The sequence below is a fragment of the Calypte anna genome, chromosome 9 (assembly GCF_003957555.1).
Source record: "Calypte anna isolate BGI_N300 chromosome 9, bCalAnn1_v1.p, whole genome shotgun sequence".
In the NCBI taxonomy this organism is placed as follows: Eukaryota; Metazoa; Chordata; class Aves; order Apodiformes; family Trochilidae; genus Calypte; species Calypte anna.
This window is the reverse complement of record NC_044255.1, coordinates 16,490,136-16,510,709: the sequence shown is the minus strand read 5'-3', so window position 1 is coordinate 16,510,709 and position 20,574 is coordinate 16,490,136. Positions and strand designations below refer to the sequence as shown.

At 43.3% G+C, this 20,574-nt stretch overlaps 1 protein-coding gene across 1 annotated transcript; it reads left to right on the top strand.

Annotated features, from left to right (window-relative positions):
* Positions 1 to 1,050: 1,050 nt before the first annotated feature.
* RNPEPL1 (arginyl aminopeptidase like 1) lies at positions 1,051 to 17,577 on the top strand. The gene is made up of 11 exons (XM_030456376.1): positions 1,051 to 1,935; positions 8,319 to 8,459; positions 9,035 to 9,186; positions 9,626 to 9,742; positions 10,714 to 10,949; positions 11,197 to 11,310; positions 11,961 to 12,073; positions 13,104 to 13,212; positions 13,820 to 14,047; positions 14,351 to 14,493; positions 15,160 to 17,577. Exons 1-11 carry the CDS (start codon positions 1,201 to 1,203, stop codon positions 15,430 to 15,432), a joined length of 2,361 nt encoding a protein of 786 aa, XP_030312236.1. The 5' UTR covers positions 1,051 to 1,200; the 3' UTR covers positions 15,433 to 17,577.
* The last annotated feature ends 2,997 nt before the right edge of the window (positions 17,578 to 20,574 follow it).

Here is a 20,574-nt window from a genome sequence, read left to right as displayed (position 1 = left end):
CTTGGTTCACCTGGTGACACCAGCCACATTGTTCTAGGGCCACTGTTTCTGCCAAGTCAGTGAAAACTGACTTGGGAAATGGTGCAGATGCCACTTAGTGAAAAGCGTGGGGGGCTTTTAGGAAGTAGCACTATGGGCTCATTAAAAAAATGCAATAAACGTTCCTTTATCATCTGAAAGACATCCGTGTCTTGGAGACCCATCAGACAGCTGTGGTAGGCAAAGCCTAAATTGAAGAAGTGTCACTGAGTGGGGCAGAGAGATTTCCTGCACGGAGTTCAGCTCACAACTAATTCCAGCACACCTCCCTTCTTCCAGCTTATTCTCTCCTACCATTGCCATGCAGAGAAACAAGCGGGTATGTAACGATGATAATTTTGTGGTTTCTGTCCTTTCTGATTTAGGAAGGTAACAGGGAATGGTGTGCGACACTTTGACTCGAGGGCTGTGGAAGAGCAAAGCACATTATGTCTCAGTGGGGATCTGGGTTCGTTCTGAGCCAGCGTTGGAGGGAGCTGGAGCGTAGGGCGAGATTGGAAATGGGGGATCCGAGGGATGGTGGTAGAGGGAGGCTGTTTAGGGCTAGACTGTGAGATAGGCTTGAGGAATGTGTCCAGGAGCGGGACGGAGGAAGCCCAGGTAAGTGCGGGTGGGACGAGGTGGGTGCGTGTATCCGCCCTGCTTGGAGCCTGGAGATGCGGAGGCTCTGTTTGGCGCTGTTTGGGCTGGGCGGGGGGACAGGAAAAATGAAGCATGGGGGGTGTGGGGGAGAGGCGGCGGAGGCATAGCCGGGCAGGTCTGCGTGAGGACAGAGCCTAGCGGGGGTGCGGGGCGGGGAGGAAAGTTCTGTCCATGTCCCTGTCCCTGTCCCCAGCGGTTCGGGGCTGTTCCCAGGGCTGTTCCCGGGGCTCCCAGCGCGTCGCCCCCCCGTGCGCGCGCAGCCAGCGGCGGGCGGGGCTGCCCTCGAGCGCCCCCGCCGTCCCGTGCAGCGCCCCCTCGCGGCCGCGCACGCCTCTGGCTGTTCCGGGCCCGGGCCCTGCGCTCCCTCGGCCGGTGCCGCGCGGGGCCTGCGCGGCCCTTTTCCCCCCCCTCCCCGCCCCGGTCGCTCCGGCCGCCGGGGCCTCCCTCCTCCCCGCCCGCCCATGGATTTCACATAGCAGCCGCCGCCTCCGCTGCCTCCTCCTCCTCCGCCGCCGCTCCATGGCGGCACCGGCTCCGCGGCCGCCCGGCCTGTGCTGCTGCCGCAAGGGGTCCGCCGCCGGGCCGGAGGCACCGCCGGCCCCGCCACCTCCTCCCGAGCCGCCGCCGGACGTGGCGTCGGCCTCCAGCTCGCAGCTCTTCAGCCTCCGCCACCTGCACCTGGGGCTGGAGCTGCGGCCCGAGGCGCGGGCGCTGGCGGGCTGCTTGGTGCTGGAGCTCTGCGCCCTGCGGCCGGAGCCCCACGCCCTGGTGCTGGACGTCCACCCGGCCTTGCACGTCCTCTCGGCCGCCTACCGCCGCGCCCCGGCGGGAGAAGCGCCCTGCTCCTTCGCCTTCTCGCCCTCCGAGGCCACCGCCGCCGCCCCGGCCCCGCTGCCCCCGCCGCCCTGCCCGCCGCCTTCGCCGCCGCCGCCGCCCTGCGCGCCGCCCTGTGCCGCCAGCCCGCCCTCCACCGCCACCTTCCTCTCGGCACCCTGCATCGCCGCCGGACCGCTTGCCCCCGCCGCCGCCGCTGCCCCGGGGGAGCTCCCCGCCAGCCCTCCGCCCGCCGCCGCCGAACCACCGCCGCCTCTGCCCCTCTTCGCCCATCCGCCCTGCTCCGCCTGCCCGCTCGGCTTCCGCGTGGACCCCTTCACCGACTACGGCTCGTCCCTCACCGTCTCCCTGCCCGCTGCTCTCCAGCCCCACCAGCCCTTCCAGATCATCGTACGTTACACCACGGCCGACGGCCCTGCCGTAAGTACCGCGCTGCCGGGGGGCGGCGGTGGGGGGGGTAAAATAGGAAACCGAGTGCTGGGGCCCCTCCCGTGTTTTCCCTCCCCCTCACCCCCTCCCCGCCTTTCTCACATTTTTCTTCTGTAAGTGGGAAGCGCGCTGGCTTCCGCAGCGGGCGGTGTTTCGCTCTTAGCCCCCTCCTCTTGTGTCCCCGTCCCCTCTCGGCCGCCAGCCTATTTCTCCACAGCATCTGTCCCCTGCCCCCGGTGCCAATCCCCAGCCCGCGGCACCGAGCCCCATCCCAGGGCGCGCTGGGCAGTGATGCTCTTGTCCTGCCGACTCAGCTGCCCTCTCTTCTTCCCCCGTGGCCGTGGCCCCTGAGGCTCCGCGTCTCCAGTCACGACAGTCACTTGACAGTCTTTCGGCCTGTAAGGGCGTGGCTGTTGTTGGCGAGGAGCATGAGGATTTAAAAACTCCTGCTCCGGCGGAATTCTTCCGGAAAAGTTATGTAAGTTCCAAGTACAGGAGTTTCCCTGTGGGTTTTGCTAGGTGTTTACAACATGAGGCCCTGCACACCTAGGTTGGTGTTCCAACCAGCCACGGTCAGGAGCTCTGAGAAGAGCAGGGAGAGATTCCACATACCCAACAGAGAGCTTGTAGGAATGAGAAATGGCCCAGAAATTCCATTTTGATGTGACTATGGAGGTGCTTCTCTGTCTTGTGCAGATTAGCCTTCAGCAGCAAGATGCTTTGTAAACTCTGTCATTTCTTTTAAGGCCCTGATATTTAACATGATTATTGTCATGTGGCTCATTATCCTATTTGCAAAAGTAATGTTTTTTTGAGAGTCTTGGAACTTTGGTGCCTCTGTCTTGCCTAATGGAGCGGGCTCTCAGCGTGCTTGTCTGGTATTGCAGTAACATTGGTCAAACCCAGTAAATATGTGGATCTCTAACTGCTACAGTGTATTTAAAAAGAACAGGAATTGAACATACCGGTTTGATACAAAATAACCTAATAGCAAGTGAATACTAGTCCTTTCCTTATAACTGAAAATGCTGCTGAATAGAATGAATTTGCTGGATCTATTTCAGTCTAATTTTAATACTACACTGAAACTCACAAAAGTTAATTTCATCCTCAGAATGATCTGGATAGTCTTAATGCATTGGCTCACTTGTGAGTTCCACGTGAAGATTTTTATTGACGGAAGTTTCCTTTTGTTGTATGGTGACCTTTTAACTTGCTGGTTAGTCCTTCTGTAGAAGTGGGAAAATGAGGTGAAGTTCTGGTACTTTAAAAATCTGTATCTGTTTGTAAGGGAGGATATTGTTCCTTTTCACCTCCGGAGTTCCTGGTTTTGATATTTCCTTGTACAAACAATACTTTGCTGTAGTTTTTCTGCACTGAAGAAGCAGATGGGAGATGTGTTTTAAGGCCCATAGTGTGTTCAGAAGATTCTGTTATTTATTTATTTTTCTTCAAGATTTCAAGACACCCATTTCTTTTGTCTACTCTATGTCTTGTTTATTGTGCAAAGGCTTTAAAGCTGATTTGGTGTTGCTATATGCTCTGTAACAATTCTCTAGTCTGGAAGACCCATACCTTCCCTAGTACAGGATAACACACTTTCCTTCTCTTTAGTAAACTGTTTTATTTTAGGCCAGGCTGTGTTTTCTCCTGGGTTTTACCAGACATGATGCCAAAAGAGCAGACTGTCTCCCTGTATCTGTGGACAACTAGTATCAAATGTGATGAAATACTGATCTGAGACTCAGCTTCAGAAATGTTCTGAAAAAACCCTGGAAGGTGGCTGATGTGATGTTCTTTTAGTGTCACTTTTTGTTAACATGCTGCCTCCTTGGCCCTGCACACAACTCAGTGTGAATGTTACATGTTGGAGGATGCTGAGAGTAGGGAGTTTTTTTCATTGTCTCTCCTGTTCACCTTGCTTCCTGTGGATCAGGTGTGGACTAGCTATTCTTCATCCTGACTTTTGAAGTCTTTATTGTTCCTTTAACCACATGTACTACTTCAGCTGAAATGAAGCTACAAGGACTAGTGTCAAGAGATGACTGATGGTTACAGTGTCAGGGACATGCACTGCCCTTTTCAAGCATTACTGAAAAGTAGAAGCAGGCATGCCCACTGACATAAATCATTCCATGTTTCCTTGCTCACTATTGTAGATTTTGGCTGGCAAAGTATTTGTCCTTGAGCAGCACCTGTTCTAGCCTTTCATGTTCAGCACACTGAACTTTTTATTTTATTTTAATTTTATTTATTTATTTATTTGAATTCAAAGTAGGTTTGTGCTGTTGTAGTGCTATCTCTCATTGCTGTTTTTCAGGGATGGTTAACTTATGTGTAAGGGTGAGCTGGTTTATACTCATGTCTAGTAGCAGTCCTTTTTATCTGCAGAAGCACAACAACTGTACAGTGTTAGACTGTTCCTGAAATTTCTATTTTCTTTGGCTTTTCTCTGAATATAACCTTTTCAGGTGAGGATTTATTTTCTAGGGAACCGTTAGCATGGTTGTGGGACCTGTAAAACAGTAAATTCATGTTACAGTGCAGCACAAACATGTTGGCAGTGAGATCAGCAGCAGAGACAGTATTCAGTTTAAAATTGGAAACTGGTTGCCTTGATATACTTGGGTTGAGCCATCTGGATATATTATTCGGCTGCCCCATCATTTCTCATGTGGAGGAAGGAGCCAAGATCTTTGGTTGTTTGATGGACATTGAGAGACAGCTGAGAGACTAAATCTGCCTTTCACAGAGCATTCCAGCTCCCTGTGCTATTAAGAAACCATATGCTCAGTACATCACCAGCTCACATCAGAAGCAAGACTGTCATAAACATTGTGGGTATCTCATGTTGTGGGCAGAAGGCACTTGCTGATCAGGTGTGTCAGTGACAATAGTGCTGCTCTCCTCACATTCTTTTCCCTCCCTTACTTCTTGGTTGGACCAATACTCTTTCATAAGATTTTTTTTTTCTTCCTTCTCCAGGGAGAAAAATCTGCATCTGTCTCTTGCTCATTGTGTCATGCCTCTGATTTGGCAGTGCTGTTTTCTTTCCATGACAGCCTTAAATGCAAACCCTACTCCGCTTTTGGGTATGAAAAATTATAGCATTTCTTCATTTTCAGGATTTAGCAAAAAGGGCAGTCCATTTTATAGTTCTGGAAACTTCCTTCTTGTTCTGTTATACTCCTCAGTCCTAGAGTGACTTTCTGTCCAGGTGTGCTTCAGTCCTGCCACATCCTCTGCTCCTTAGGTATTTGGTTTACTTTGTCATCAGATGGAACAGCTTGTTGTTTGTCTGGAACAGATGCTGTGGCATTGCAGCTCTTCCCAGGAGCTTCATAAATAATGCAGGTAGAAATGTGGAGAAATTTAAAACTGGAAGAGGTGTAGCTAATTGTCCTTGTCATTTGCTGGATTTGAGTAAAAGTTTATAATCTAAGTCAATAAAAATTGTAATCTCACCAGGTACTTAAAAAGTGTGAGCTTCTTTGCAGTATGTAGCGGGGGGAAACCTGGGTTGCCTAAAACCTCTGTTCAGAAATGGAACTAGGCAGTTGCTACTTAAAGTACACCATAGAACAGCTTTAATGTGTGAAACAGCTCTCCTGTGTACATTAAAACCTAGATAAAAATGGTGAACATTATGATGACATCACATACATTTCTAAAGGGAATGTCCTCCAAAAGGGAGGACAGGAGGGATTCAGATGCAGAGTAGATGGTATGAACCCAGATACTGCTTTGTTGCTATGTGCTGTTCCACCCCTAGCAGTACCCTGCTCCTTGCACTCCTTTCTGGGACGCTGCTTACCCTCATTTTCCCCAGTCCATAGTTCTGCCTCTGTCCAGCAGCCTGGTCTATTTATATTACAGATCTATTTATATTGTTTCAGGATAACTTTCATCATTGTTCCGAGTGCATCTGGAAAGAGAGACAGTGGCTTGCCATGTAGCTGCAGACATTAGGAAACAGGGGAAAAAATACTTCATCCTTTGCAAATGTTTTTTCCCTCTTGGCCTGTGGGGCTGGTGCTTCATTTAACTTCAACCAAATGTTGAATAAGGGGGGACTGGTGGAAAGAAATTGTCCTTAATTTATGGAGTTTCTTGTAAACAAGAATCAACTTCTCAGTTCCTCTATGCTTCCTGCTTATGTACTGGTCAGGGACAGCCTCCCCTTATCTCTCTTCTCTAAAGTGAGGTCTTCCTACTGTAGTGTTGCAATTTAGGTCTGGTGTTGTCTTATCTCTGTTTTCTTTGTTAGCCTTTTCTGTCTCTTAAAACAGCAAAGGAAATGGGACCTTTTGAAGGTGAATCACTTCAGCAGGGCAAACAATAGAGACTGTATGTCAGACTTTTTGTGGTGTAAGCACAAAGCCACTGATCACAGGAGTGTTTTTAAAAGTTGGCATTGGGACAGTTTTTTAAAACCTTAACTTGTGAGTCTCCTGCATGGATCATTTGAAAACTACTGCCCTGGATTAAAACAGAGGACTTGCATTTTTATGTGAATGTGTGTTCTGGGAGGAAGGTTTTAATTTCAAGCTGTGTTTTTTAATGAGACGTGTGTTCCCAAATGCTTTCTGAAACGGCTGCCTCCAGTTCCACTGTGTCACATCACAGAGAGGATATTCATTGCCATGAAATGCAGGCATCCATAGGATGGAGATCTGTAGCTATGTAGTGCACCTCAGCTTCGACCTAGGGATTTGGGCATTGATCTGCTGAAATGCAGCATGTGGATTCAAATGACCACATAGCCTTAGCCTTTGTGGTGCATGTGAGGCAGGATTTGTCAGAAGTCATGCTTTAAGCATGTGTTTGGACCAACAGGCTTGAAACAGAAGAGGATAATCTTAAAATACATTTCAACATCAGCATGGTGCTCTGAGATTAATTGTACATCTAGGTAAAGGTTTTTAATTTTTTAATGCCTACCACTTAAAACCCTTTTGCCAGTGGAATTTTGAGCCTCTATATGAATAAATGAAAGCTGCTGACAGTATCTTTTCTTTCCTTACCTTTCCCTGATCCCCAGGGGTGTTGCTGAAGTTGCTGGTTTAGGAGAGGAGCACACTGGTGTCTGAGGAGAAGGGTCTAAAGGCATAGGAAGAAGATAATGAAGAATAACCTTATAGAACAGAGGGAGAGAGACGAAACTTTGATTTCCAGAACACATAGAGGTTAACTAGGAGACAGATTTGTAATATGTTGTTAAGACCAGAGCAGACATGGCACCCAGGCTTCTCTTCTGTAAGTATTTAATTGCGTTTTCTTGAGGACTAGAACTGAACTAGTGTCTGCACTAATTGCTATTCCCCAAATTCTGATTTATTGGTTGCTTTGATCTAAGAATTTGACAGACTCAGAAGTTTTCTTCCTTGCACTTAACTGTTCCCAAGACTTTCAGTGATTTCAAGTTTATTGAAAGTTTTGTAGTATTTTATATTTGCCATAAAAGTTCAGCTCCAAAGTTATAGGATTACAAGAATAATCCTATTTAAAATTGTTCCTACACTTCAAAGTTGGAGGCAAGGAGCATGTGAAAGCACAAATATTACATTGGAGACAGAAAAATCAAAAAGACAAATAAAGGCACTATTCCATATTATTCATAATCTGTTTTAATTATTTGCTGAGGGTCTGACTTATTATTTATTTGCTGTTTGATAATGAAAGTTTACATGCTCATTGGTGTTTTCTGGGATTTTTAACTTTTTGTGACCACCCAGAATCTCCTTGTGCTCTCTGTATAAAGAGGTCTCCAGTGTCATTGACCAGATGTTTCTTATGTATACTGACTTTCTCATAGTGCCGAAGTGTTTGATGCTTCAGGCATCAGGGCAGTGTCAGGGGCAGAGATAATGCTGTGTACACTGTTCAGCCTCAGGGTTTTTTGGTTTCTGTTTATTTTTTGTTGTGTGTTTTTTTGTTTAGTTTGTTGGGTTTTTTTTTTCCACAGCTTGCACTACCCTAGTACTTCTGTTCATGATGAATTAAAACATGGAGATATTCAGAGTACTCCCTTGGTGAAGAAGGTTGTGTGGATGTTTGCCAGGGAGTTTTTATTAACCAAGCAAATCGATACAACAGCAATAGCTAGTGGCTGGAAAACACTATATTATATGGCACCACCCTGTGTTTAGACAGTGAGAAATTGCTCTGAGTAGTCACAGCAAATAAACAGTAGAAAGATGTATTGTTAGAAATGGAAATGTGCCCTGTGCCAGGTGTGCATCTAGGCTGCCAAACAGCTCCTCCCCCACAATCCTCTTGATCTCAGTTTTGGTTTTTTGTTTTTTTTTTTTGGCAGTTTGTCCTTGTGATTTTATCTCTTTCCCTTACCTCTTCTTCACATCATGTTTCAACAGATCTGGTGGCTGGATCCAGAACTGACGTACGGCAATGCCAAGCCATTTGTCTTCACACAGGGCCACTCAGTGTGCAACCGGTCCTTCTTCCCCTGCTTTGACACACCAGCAGTGAAGTGTACATATTCAGCTACTGTCAAGGTAAGTGACAACATGGATATAAATGATTCATGGAGCTCTTAGCTGCAGTTAACTGGTGAAAGCATAGACACATTGGATAGAAAATACCATTTATCCATGATAGAAAATACTCATTGAGACACTTAGTCTTATAAAAAATACAAAATTTTTTTAGATTCCATTCTGGCTCTTGAAACAGAATCAGGGTAGTGCCACAAAGGCAACTCTATTGCCTGTCGTGCTTGGATCTTGCCTTCTTCCCTCTGCTCAGAAGTGAAAGAGTAACCATAAAATGGATAATATGAAAGAGAATTCAGCCAGTCACTTCCAGCACTGGTTATTGATGGCAACATGCAGCTGTATTTGATACATAGGTACTTTTTTTAGGGGGGAGCATCTGGCATAAGAACTTCTGTGATATAAGAGGAGTAATATTTTTGGTTTGTGTTATAGAAATAGTTGTTTTTAATGTTCATCATTAGACATCTATGTTCATCTATGTTAGACATAGATGAAAAAAACCCACAGAGATCTGTGGTATATTCATTCAGCTGTGATCATCTAGTGAGTTGATGTGTATGATGTTGGTCTTTCAGGCTCCAGCAGGCATACAGGTGTTGATGAGTGCCACCCAAAGCACCTACTTGGAAGAGGAAGGTGTCTATCAATTTTACATGGAATACCCAGTTCCTGCCTACTTAGTGGCCCTGGTGGCAGGAGACCTTACACATGCAGATATAGGTCCAAGGTAAGATTTGCAGTGAGTTGATCTGCTTTTAGTGTCTCTGTGCCGTGCTTCAGGTTATAAGTAGTAAATACTTTTGAGGTATGGATGAGGGAACAGTTGGGACCATGAGCTGTTGAGTGTTCAGTTTGAGGTTTAGTTGGTTGTTAAGTACTGCACAGCACTGCACTGGCAAAGGTATTTTCTTTTTTCATAAATGTTATTCATTCTCCCCTGTAATGATTACAGCTACTTCCCTCATTGCCTTAAAGTGATTTAAGGGATCTTTCAATATCTTTTGCCATGTATTCATTGAGTGTTGGTCTAAAGAAGGCCTGAATCTGATGTGACACGTTTTAGCTCTATTACCATACATGGAAGTGTGGTGACTAGTCAGGCTATTTTTTCAAAGAGATAATTCAGTTTGCTGAAGTATCACCTGATGTTTTCTGTTTCCTGACAGGAGCAGAGTGTGGGCAGAGCCTTGCCTCCTGCCAACAGCCATCAGCAAGCTCTCTGGCATGGTTGAGCGCTGGCTGACTGCTGCAGAGAGTCTGTATGGCCCATATATATGGGGAAGGTGAGTTTAATAAGTCTCCCAGGAATGTGTAATGGAAACCAAATAAAACAATCTTGAGAAATTATCATGCCTTCTCCCTAAGCTAGCAGTAGCAGGACAAATGAGCCTGTCAGGTGGCAGCACCCCCGTACCTGGGAAACAACCTCTGGAGTTTTGTCTCTGTAAGTGACAGAGAGGACAATGGTGGCATGGTGGTGTTTTTGCCTGGTATGGTGGGCAGAACTGGAGGTTTCTAAACAGTAGATCTTCCCTGAGGAGTGAAGGTTTTTCACACTGTAGTGTTCTGTGATGCAGATCCGACACTGAGCTGAAGACCATTTAAAATGTATGGCACTTTTATTTACTTATCTGATTTATTTTTACATATGGTATTTGATGTATGATATATATTGTGGTATGCCTGAAAATGCTAAAAGCTGACTGCATGCAGACTCATTGAGAATCCTAGTCCCTAAACTAAACATTAGTAGTTGCTGAAGTTCAGCTTGTCTATATATTAGTAGAGAATGGTTTTGAGAGAACACTTTCGTTCTTTGTATAAACACTGAAATTATATGAGAAAAAGGGCCAGTGTGTCAGTGCTGATCATGGGTGGAAAACAGAATATAAAACAAATGGTATTGTTATGTTCTGAGGAAAACAGACTAGAGACATTTTGCTGACCCTGCAGGTACACCAAATCAGTTTATTTGGTAGCTTCCCAGCCTCTGTCTTTACTGGCAGCCTCTGAGGACTCAGCAGTGTGTATGTGATAGTATATGTAGAGTAAATGTAGGGGTTCTGGCTCTCAGATATACAACTTGAGATGAGTTTGCACGTGTGATGGGAACTTGATGGTCTAGAATTCACAAAAAAATCTCAGAAGAATTTAGTTATTCCCTAAATAATAAAAAAAATGTTACTTTGTGTGTCTTGAAATAGCTGTAGCTTACCAAACTCCTTTATCTTTTTTTCTCTCTCCCTAATTTTAGATATGACATTGTTTTTCTTCCTCCATCCTTCCCTATTGTTGCCATGGAAAACCCATGCCTGACCTTCATCATCTCTTCTATTCTTGAGAGTGATGAGTTTTTGATCATTGATGTCATTCATGAAGTTGCCCACAGCTGGTTTGGAAATGCAGTCACCAATGCTACATGGGAAGAGATGTGGCTGAGTGAGGGGCTGGCCACGTATGCACAGCGCCGGATCACCACAGAGACCTATGGTACAGATGTGAAAAATTGGAAAAATTCCTGGAAATCTTGGTAGCAAGAGTGTTTAGAAGGATGCCTTTGTTTTTGTTCATGTATATTGGTTTTGGAGATGAGCTGATGATAATGAAGCTCAGGGAAAGAAGTGGCTACACCTACAGTGGCCACCTACAGTGACTTTTATTTTGTACCTGTGCTAGTTCTGCACAAGTCAGATTTTACTTGTCATTTTTCCACAACTAACGTTTCTTTCTGGGGCAGGAGCTGCCTTCACATGTTTGGAGACTGCGTTCCGCCTTGATGCTCTCCATAGACAGATGAAGCTGCTTGGAGAAGACAACCCAGTCAGCAAGCTTCAGGTTAAACTGGAGCCAGGTATTCTTTTGGCTGAAAGTGCTATAAGAAAAATTCTGTATATCAATGCTGGAATATAGAAAAAAAAAGACTGATTTTTACATATCCTTTATTAAAAAGAAAAAAGAAAAAAGAAATAATCATTTGCGGACCCGTCTAAAAGTAAATAAAGCAACATTTTCCATCCAGATGATACTGAAAACAACCTAAAATGCAAGTGGAAATGACAGTGGAACCAAATGGAATGGAAAAGCAGGTGCAAGAAATTTCAAAAAATGAACACATAGTTATTACCTTGTATTGATATCTTTACAAATTCATGGTATGTTGATTCTCTGAGTTTGACATGAGGGAAAAAAAAGATATTTTTCTTCAAATTCTAGATGTTTTCAATGACTTCTAATCTGAAGTGACTTGTTCTATTAGGAATTAATACTTACTGCACAATTATTGCTTTTTATTTTTCTTTTTATCAGCTTGTACAAATTGACTGCTTCTGTTTAATTTGACATAGTAAATTAAATGTACTGACAAGAGGCTTATTTTGTTTTTTACGAAACTGCATCTCCACTTGGGGGAGGGGTCAGTACACTAAGGGGTCAGTTCATTTAGAAGGGTTATAAATTAGTGTCCTTATTACAGAGTCTTAGAACATTGTCTTCTCCTTTCAGGTGTAAATCCTAGTAATTTAATGAACCTCTTCACCTATGAGAAAGGCTACTGCTTTGTTTACTACCTGTCCCAGCTCTGTGGTGATCCAAGACATTTTGACTCCTTCCTAAGAGTGAGTGTGAAAAAACATGTGTTTCTCTTCAGATTTAGAACTGTTATGGTTTGTTTCAGCTTTTGTTGCTGTGGCTAATTGATAGGGATAAAGTTAAATACAAGTGTGTCCAAGATAGAAGAATCATGTGGGCCCATCTGCCATCCTATATCAATCTTTCTGTGTGTGACAGGTTTTATTAATACTTCTCTTAAGTAAATGCACTTGTGCTCTTCTTCCATCTCAAATTCTGAGCTTATGAGGTGCCAAGTACAGAGTAGTAGTATATTTTTGTTACCTCTTTTTATGGGCTCCAAAAAAATTAGAAAAGTGTTCCAACAAAGATTATCTATGTCTGGAATGGTGTGGCTTCATTCACTACTAAACAGTAGCAGATTGTGGGGTTTTTTCAGCCAGAGTGACAAAGGGCATGGTTTCCTACATTGAGGCAGGTTTGGTGTCTCAGAGCATGTTTGCAGAAGTTATAGAAAATTATGTCAATTGTTGACTTGCTTTTGAAAAGTGGCACAACTCATTGCTTTTTCTTTTTTCTGCATGCGTGTTTTTTCATCTCCTCTTGTTATCCATCCCCATTCCATCTTTTTCTTATCTCTAGTTATGTAAGGATGACTTCAGTCCATAATCATATCAGTGCATAATACAGCATCCAGATGTGGTCTGTTTTTTCATTAGTGTCAAGTATGAAGAAATCTTCCTGCCCTTGATACATTAAAATATCTGATCTGTTTCAGAGAAAAACCCCATATATTCAGAAAAAAACTCAGCTAACAATGTATTTGCAGCTACCCTTTTTTTTTTTCTTGTTGTGGTGCTTTACTCCTCTGCAGGGAGGATATTTTTCTTGGATTTTTGTTGGGTTTTTTTTTTGTTTGTTTGTTTGTTTTGTTTCTCTGGTTGGTTATTTTTTTTTTAAACCTTCCAAATACTTGTTCTCATTCTTCCATCTCTATTTTTAATTGCATGCAGTAGTTCTCAATGGAAAGGAAACTGTCTTTCACCTAACCATAAGTTATCCTTTTTACTGTTTCAGGCCTACATCGAGAAGTACAAATTTACCAGCGTTGTGGCTCAAGATCTTCTGGACTCCTTCCTGAATTTTTTTCCAGAGCTGAAAGAGCAGTGTGTTGAGAGCAAAGCAGGTAAGAAATTTACTTAGCTAACTGTAAGCACTGTAGAAAACTTGTGTGATGAATTTTGTGCTTGGCTTGGAGGTTGCACAAGAAAATGCTAAGGCAAATAAAATTCTTTGGCAACAGCCAGATGTTCACGATGGAAATGGTTGTGGTGATTGTTACTGCGTTCATGGTGGGGGAAGAGAACTCCTTAAATTGCTGGCAATTTTAGAACTAATCAGCTGAGTGGCCCTCAGTTGACTTTCTCATTAACTTATCTCTTGCACTGCTGACAGAGTGATCAGTCCATGTGAGATTTGTGCACGCTGAAGCACAAGGAAAAGGTGAACACGCTTCATCTATTTTAATTACAGAAAACATACTATGAGAACTGTAGGTTTTCCCAAGGTCCTATCCGTGCTTATAAAATCTTTTCTGCAACATTTCACCCTCCCTTAAATTCCTATTTATAGCTATTGGTGGATTTATGAAAGGTCTGTAATCTAGAGAAGGCTGGTCTGATTTGCTATTTTAAGAACTTCTTTTAATTGTGCTAGAAGCAGTCCTGAACCTTGAGGCAGCCAAGCCACCTGCAGAGTCACCTGCGTGACATTTTTGGTGCTCCTCATTCCAGGACTGGAGTTCGAACGTTGGCTCAATGCTACAGGACCTCCGTTAGCTGAGCCAGACTTATCTCAGGGATCCAGCCTGACTAAACCAGTGGAGATGCTCTTCAAACTCTGGACAACGGAGCCTCTGGACTCTGTTGCTGCTGCCAGCAGTGTTGACCTCACTAAATGGAGAACATTCCAAACCGTGCTTTTCTTGGACAGATTGCTAGATGGGTCACCACTGCCACATGGTGAGTATCTTATCAGGATAGTAGAAAAGTGTTCTTGGAAGAATGAACTAAACTTCAAAGAGCCCCCGCCCTTGTTGACCTTTCCATTAATGTCAGGTTGGGTTGGATGGGGCTTTGAGCAACCTGATCTAGCGAAAGATATCCCTACCCATGGCAGGAAAGTTGGACTAGATGATCTTTAAAGGTCCATTCCAACCCAAACCATTCTATGATTCTGTGGTGCTATGATTCATTATTTTGTGATGACCCTCAAACTTGACAAAATAGGTCATTGTTCTTTCTCTGTGAATGTTCTGTCCTCAGAGGTGATAAAAAAGCTTTCGGAATGTTACTCCTCTCAGCTGGACTCCATGAACGCAGAAATCCGTATCCGCTGGTTGCAGATTGTAGTCCGAAATGACTATTATCCAGACCTTTACAAAGTCCGTCGCTTCTTGGAAAACCAGGTACTAACTGCTGGATTAAAATCACTGCACCTCTCAGTGCATGAGACATGTGCATGAGACATGCGACGTGAAAGACCTTGGAACTTCTGCTTCCTGGCCAAGTGTAGTCCAGGTGTGTTGCGAAGGGGCCGAGCATGGCTCACCTGCCAGTGGGTGGGGAGGAATGGGCAGGTGTAATTTGAAATGCCTACAGATAATAATCTACTTTTTTAGCCTAACTTCATATCCTTGTCCCAGCTCTGTCTGCTGCATTTTTTGGCTGGCTTTGTAGCAGCCATGGCTTTTCCTAGACCAGAAATTTTCACATTACTAAATCATGTGATTGTTTGAGTGTTTACACTTCGAGCAAGCCTAGGGCCCACTGAATTCCTTACAATAGTCTTTATTGTGCAGGAGGTTAATGCATGTGTTTGCTGTGGCCTCTTCTCCTGGGCCTTTTAAAAGTAGTTCTGTTATTTGTGGTGGTAGTTCAGACTTAGGGAGCAAATAATTTTTTATCATTCATAAAAATCCTTGCATTAAACTTATTTAGAATAGGCTTGGCTGCTTTTTTAAGAAATGTGTTGTCTCCTGTCTGAAGTCATTCAGGGCTGTTGGAGTGTAGCTGTAAAACTGAACCTCTTTACATTTATTCAAGTTATATTATCCAGTTTTCCTTTTTTGCAGATGTCTCGGATGTACACAATTCCACTTTATGAGGACCTTTGCACTGGCACCCTCAAGTCCTTTGCCTTAGAAATTTTTTACCAGACCCAAAATCAGCTGCACCCCAATTTGCGAAAAACCATCCAACAGATCTTATCACAGGGCTTGAATCCACTTCCTGCCATAGACACTACAGCAGTCACCACAGACACACCAGCAATGGTGCTTGAGGACAAAGTCTCAGAGGCCACAAATGGTGCCATTTCACTCAGGGATGTTAATGTGTCTGCGTAGATCACCAGCTTATGCCAGCCATGAAGCCTGAAAATGGGGACAGAACAGAGGAAAGATACCAAGTGTCTCCTCCTTTCCCTCAGCCCTGCAGCTGCAGTGTGTTGTTGTAACTGGATTTGCCTCCCCAAACACAAAGCACATGTGCCTTCAAGTAACCAATGTGTGACACTGACAGGTTTCAGAGATCTCCTTCAGCTGTGGGATGGATATTTTGATTCAGTTTGTACTGGGCAGTTGGGACTTCTGGGTGGTTTCTTCTCCATGGAAGGTGGATAGTTCCCTTTCCTAAGGCTCTTCTGGATTGTTTCTCCAAGCTTGGTGGTTTTTGGTTTTTTGTTTTTCTTTCTTACTTTTTTTGCCTGAGGCCACTGAGGGATGTCCTACTTGCTGTGTGTATGTTGCTATAGAGTGTATATGTGCCAAGCTGCCATTATCCTGATGTTTGGGCTGGAGTTCTGCAAAGGAGAGACTCAGGAATTGCCGATGGCAGCAGACACATTTTCAAGTTTATGCTTCTTACTGTGTGACAGAGGTATTGTGATTTGGGAGGTAGGGGACTAATGCTTAAATAATTAAGAAACTAATTTTAAATAGTTCCTGCCCCCCTGCTCCCAGGTGGCTAAGTAATAATGCTTTATACAAATATATATAAAAGAGCAGGGAAATCTTACAATGGATTTGAAATCCTTCTGTAGTTAATCCTACCCTCTCAGTTTTCCCTTTGCACTCAATGGGACAAGCAATAAAGAAACGTATTGGCTTGAATTTTCAAAAAAGTTAAGTTTAGGTCCCCAAATGCCATCAGTTCTGGTACTAGCTGGATGCCTATATCTTTTTAGCTATTTTGACAAGTCGAGCTGAAACTTTGTAAGTGTGTCAAGATGTGCAGCTCATGCGTTCATCAGATGCACTATGTCTCTTCTATTCTGTCCTTTTGAAAGAATTAGCAGGACCTTTAATTTAATTTTTAAAAGATCCTTGTCATACATTGGGCCTGTCAGTTCACCATGGAGATATCCATGCTAAAATTTTACTGCCTTGAATAATGTTTGCATGAATAACATTTGCCCTGTCATATGATAGTCAGAGGTGAACACTCTCTTTCTTGATGGGAAGCTTTTAAGCTCCCCTTTGCCCAAGTCTGTTTACTGACTGGTGTTGGTGGTATGATGCCATTCATTTACACAGCATGCTGTTTCTCTTGATCACTGGCCAGGCATGCAAGATGGGGAGATGTTCCCTTCTGTCTGTGCCATTAGGTCTCAGGAAGATGAGGGCAAAGCATCCTTGGGTATTACAGAGTACAGGTGATGGTTCACAGACTCTGTGCCACATTTTTTTTTAACATGTGGGTAGCTCTGTGCCTCTCAGTGAGCTTCCAGGAAGCATTTCTGAGCTAATGTATCACCAGGATAGAGGGCTGGTTTGAAAAAAAGGTCAAACATTTGGAAGAGGCTCAGCTAAAGGACATGAAAGAGAGAGAATATGATATATACTTTGGGGCAAATTTTAGCCCTGCTATGGGGATCTGCATAGCACAGGAAGAGGGGAAATTGGGGAGGTTTGGGGTTTTTTTGCCAAAAGTAACTGTTTACACCCATGTGTGGATGGGGACTTAGGTGCTGTTACTGGATCTGCATTTTCTGGCTTTAAATTAATTTGAACTTCACCATAGCCTTAGCCTGGACTGAACTGGGATAAAGCAATAATAAACTCAGGCCTCTGTAGTGCTCCATTAGTTTTTTTTTTTTAATGGGCCATCAGCATTGCTGGGCCCATTCAGAACTCCAAGCTCTCCTCTTTGAATGGGATTATCTTTTGGTTGTTTTGTTTTCCCAGAAAGGATGGAGAATGATGTTTTCTGTACAAATCTCTTTCCTTTTTATTTGTTGGTCTATTGAAAGAGATTTGTGCAAGCTGACTTTCCACTTCCTGAGTTGCCACTGTTGGTGCTGTGTCTCCTGGACTGCACTGCCAGCAGCAGCAGCCTGGCCAAGACCAGTAACCACTTGCATCTTTTGGAATCCCAGGCCTCTGTTTTAACATATTTTGTGGGAGAATGTATGTGACCCTGGTGGGAATTTTTAATTTACATGGATGCCTTATGATGATTGTCAAATTAAACTAAGCTTTGTGACAAGTTCAGTCTTTTGAGCTGTTTTTCAGTGTCCCTGCTATAGATGTGTGGATGAGCTGACTTTGCACATTGTCTTTCTTTTGTCCTTTTGTGGAGGGAGGGCAGCACAGAGAGAGTTTGGAAGCTAATAAAAGCTGCACAGCAAGAGGTTGGAGAAATGGCAAAAACAAATAATCAAAAGTAAATATTATTTGCAACTGATGAAATACATCATCTCAGCTGTGTGCTTGCATATACATGCATCAGAGCAGGAAGATGCTGTCTGAACCTAGTAGACTGTTTCCTGATTTAAGAACATGAAATCTAAGTTAGTGTTTCTACTCTCATCTCTGTGAGATCGCATCAGATGTCTCTTTTTATTAGACTTTTCTCTGAAACACAAAAGCAGAGCAAGATTCATTGAAAGTATTCCATGCATCCTTCTTCAGGTACTTTTGCTCCTCTTGCAAACAAGGAGTGCATTTTTGTTTTGAAGAGACAAAAATTTGGCAGCAGGTTTGCGGAGATAAGCCTTTTGTTGACACAAAATAAATTAATGCTTCAGGCTACCTTCTGTCTTGATTTATAGCAAGCTTCACACTGACAGGCAAATTAGACTGAAATTAACTGAATCTATTCATTTGCCTTATCTTTGGTACATTAGTTTCTGATCTGTTAAAGTAAGATTAGTACAGCAAATTGGTTTTATTTAAGTAGATTCTAAGAGATAGGCTTATATTCTTTATTTTGTAAATTAAAGCTAATAACTTAATTCATGACAGTCTTGAGCAGAGCGACATGGGATCTAGAAATATCACCTGTGAGCCCTGAAGACTCAAACCTTTAATAAAGTGGTGTGTTACTAATTTAATTTTTTAGCATTTCATAGCCGTGTGAGTTAATAGGTTAAGTATACTTCTTGTTAGCTATATGTATTACTCTTTTAAGCTTATATCAGTAATTTTGCTGTCATAATACACTGCAGTATCCTAACTGTGAACTTCCTTAACAATGAGAAATTCTAGCCAGCATCCCAAGCATTCTGATATAACCAAACTTTTCATGTTCTGGCACTGCAGTGACCTTGTCCACTGCCTTTTTCAGATGACACAGGACCTTCTGTACATAATGTGCTAAGCACATGCACTGCACAATTCACTTAGGTCAAGTAAACTTCTTCAGTCCGTTGTCCCTGTTTGTGTTTGTCTAAAGATAAAATAACGCAATACAGTCAGCACTTCTAAATCACATGGCATTTGTTTTCACACTTTTTATTGTAGATTGATAAAAGTTTGAAGTCATTATGATCACAGTATCAGACTTTGTGCATGAAAGAAACAGCAGTAGAAATCCTAGTGTGTGATTCATCAAGCCACTGTGCTCTGAGACAAAATTATTTTCTGTTTGGAGGATCCAATTTAAATTACCCTGCATTTGTTGAAAACCCAGGTAAGTTGTTTTAGCTTTTGATTACAGGCATTCCTAAAACTGCAGACATAATTTCTAGTTTGGATTTATCTGTTGTTAGCTTCCAGCTTTCAAAGCTATTGCTTTGTTTGTGAAACATAAACTGCTTTAACTATTTGCCATGTGAGTACCTCTTAATTGTTAAGGAAAACAGTTGTTTGGTCTCTTGCTGCCAACATTAGGGTTCAGAGAGCCACAAGGCAATGTTGGTGCAATGCCATGTTCCCATTGGCATGCCTTTTCCAGACCCAGTGTCCCTGGAGCTTTGTGGCTTTGTGGCTCCCTGAACCCTAACCCTCTGCCACTCTGTCTTTCTGGAAAAAAAACAAGTCTCTCTTCCTGGTAGCTGAAGAGAGCACTGTGACACCAGGCTGCTTCTGGCTGGCTGATGAAAACCAGCAGAGACATCTTCCATACCATGCTCTTCCAAGCGTAAACCCCAAATACTTCCTTTCAGAATTTTCCTTAAACAAAATTAAATCCTGTGCTGTTCTGCTGCCACAGCTCTGACCACTGTCAGCCTAGTGGCCATGCAGGGACTAATCCTGTGTCTTTTTGATCATGGTATCAGTATCCAAAGATTTGGAAGAGCTCCCCTGTGCAATTTGTACTACTTTTCTGTTTGGAGAAACACACATTGGGGTCAGCCACCACTGGTTGATCACTTTTATCTGTCTCCCTGTCCTTGAACCATCTGGAAATGGAGAGGAAAGCAAAATGAGGTTGATAAAACCTAGGAACTGGAAAACCATTTTGAAAATACCAAATACCACTCTGTCAAAGGACAGTCTTCATTTACATGGAAATGACCTAGCTATGTAACTGGATGCAAATCCCTTTTAACAATTTAAATTTCCATCAGCCTCTTGATGTATGCTTTCTTCTCTAAAAAGGAAACAAAGGAGTACAAATGTACAGTGCACTGAGGAAAATATGGACAAAAAGGCAAGTGTCATTTTGTCCTAAAGTATTATTTTCAAGACTTACAGTCTAAATAGACCTATGTTTCTGTCTTCATGAATATTTTACCCTGCAGGATTGCCAAGAGGCAATCTCTTCTGCTCTTGTTTCAAAGAGCTTGGGGTTAATAGAAAAAATGTCAACAGCTGCATAATGGATGAATTTTTCCATTTCCAGCTTTGCAATGGGGCAAGGAAAGCATGTCTTGGAGGTAACGTCCATATCTTTCAGTCTTCTAATAGTATCATAAGCAAATACTGTTACATGTTTACCTATTCCACTGTTCCAGGTTGCATCTGTTACATTTACACTCAGGGCTGAGCCTTCATGTTGCTTTCTAGAATCTGTCCTTTAATTAAATTTATGCAGTTGTGATCCATCATTGCTGTTTCCCAAAGAAAGCAGCAAGGCTGAAATCACACATATGAGAGCCTCGCAGTTCTTGAGACAGAGGCCTTTTTTTCCCCCTTTCCCTCTCTGAACAGACCTCTCTTGTGTCAGCTTGCAGCTGCAAGAGCACAAGAGGAGTCCTTATTCTGACTGAAGGCAGTGTTTCCTTTGCTCCCAAAAGGGTCAAAACTTGAACGTGAAAGGTCTTG

What these genes read in the sequence shown, in the direction of transcription:
- RNPEPL1 (XM_030456376.1), top strand. Translation starts at nt 1,201, where the DNA reads ATGGCGGCACCGGCTCCGCGGCCGCCCGGCCTGTGCTGCTGCCGCAAG. An exon ending in ATTTTGACTCCTTCCTAAGA is followed by an intron (nt 12,074 to 13,103) that starts GTGAGTGTGAAA and finishes TTACTGTTTCAG; the next exon opens with GCCTACATCGAGAAGTACAA. An exon ending in TGGGTCACCACTGCCACATG is followed by an intron (nt 14,048 to 14,350) that starts GTGAGTATCTTA and finishes TTCTGTCCTCAG; the next exon opens with AGGTGATAAAAAAGCTTTCG.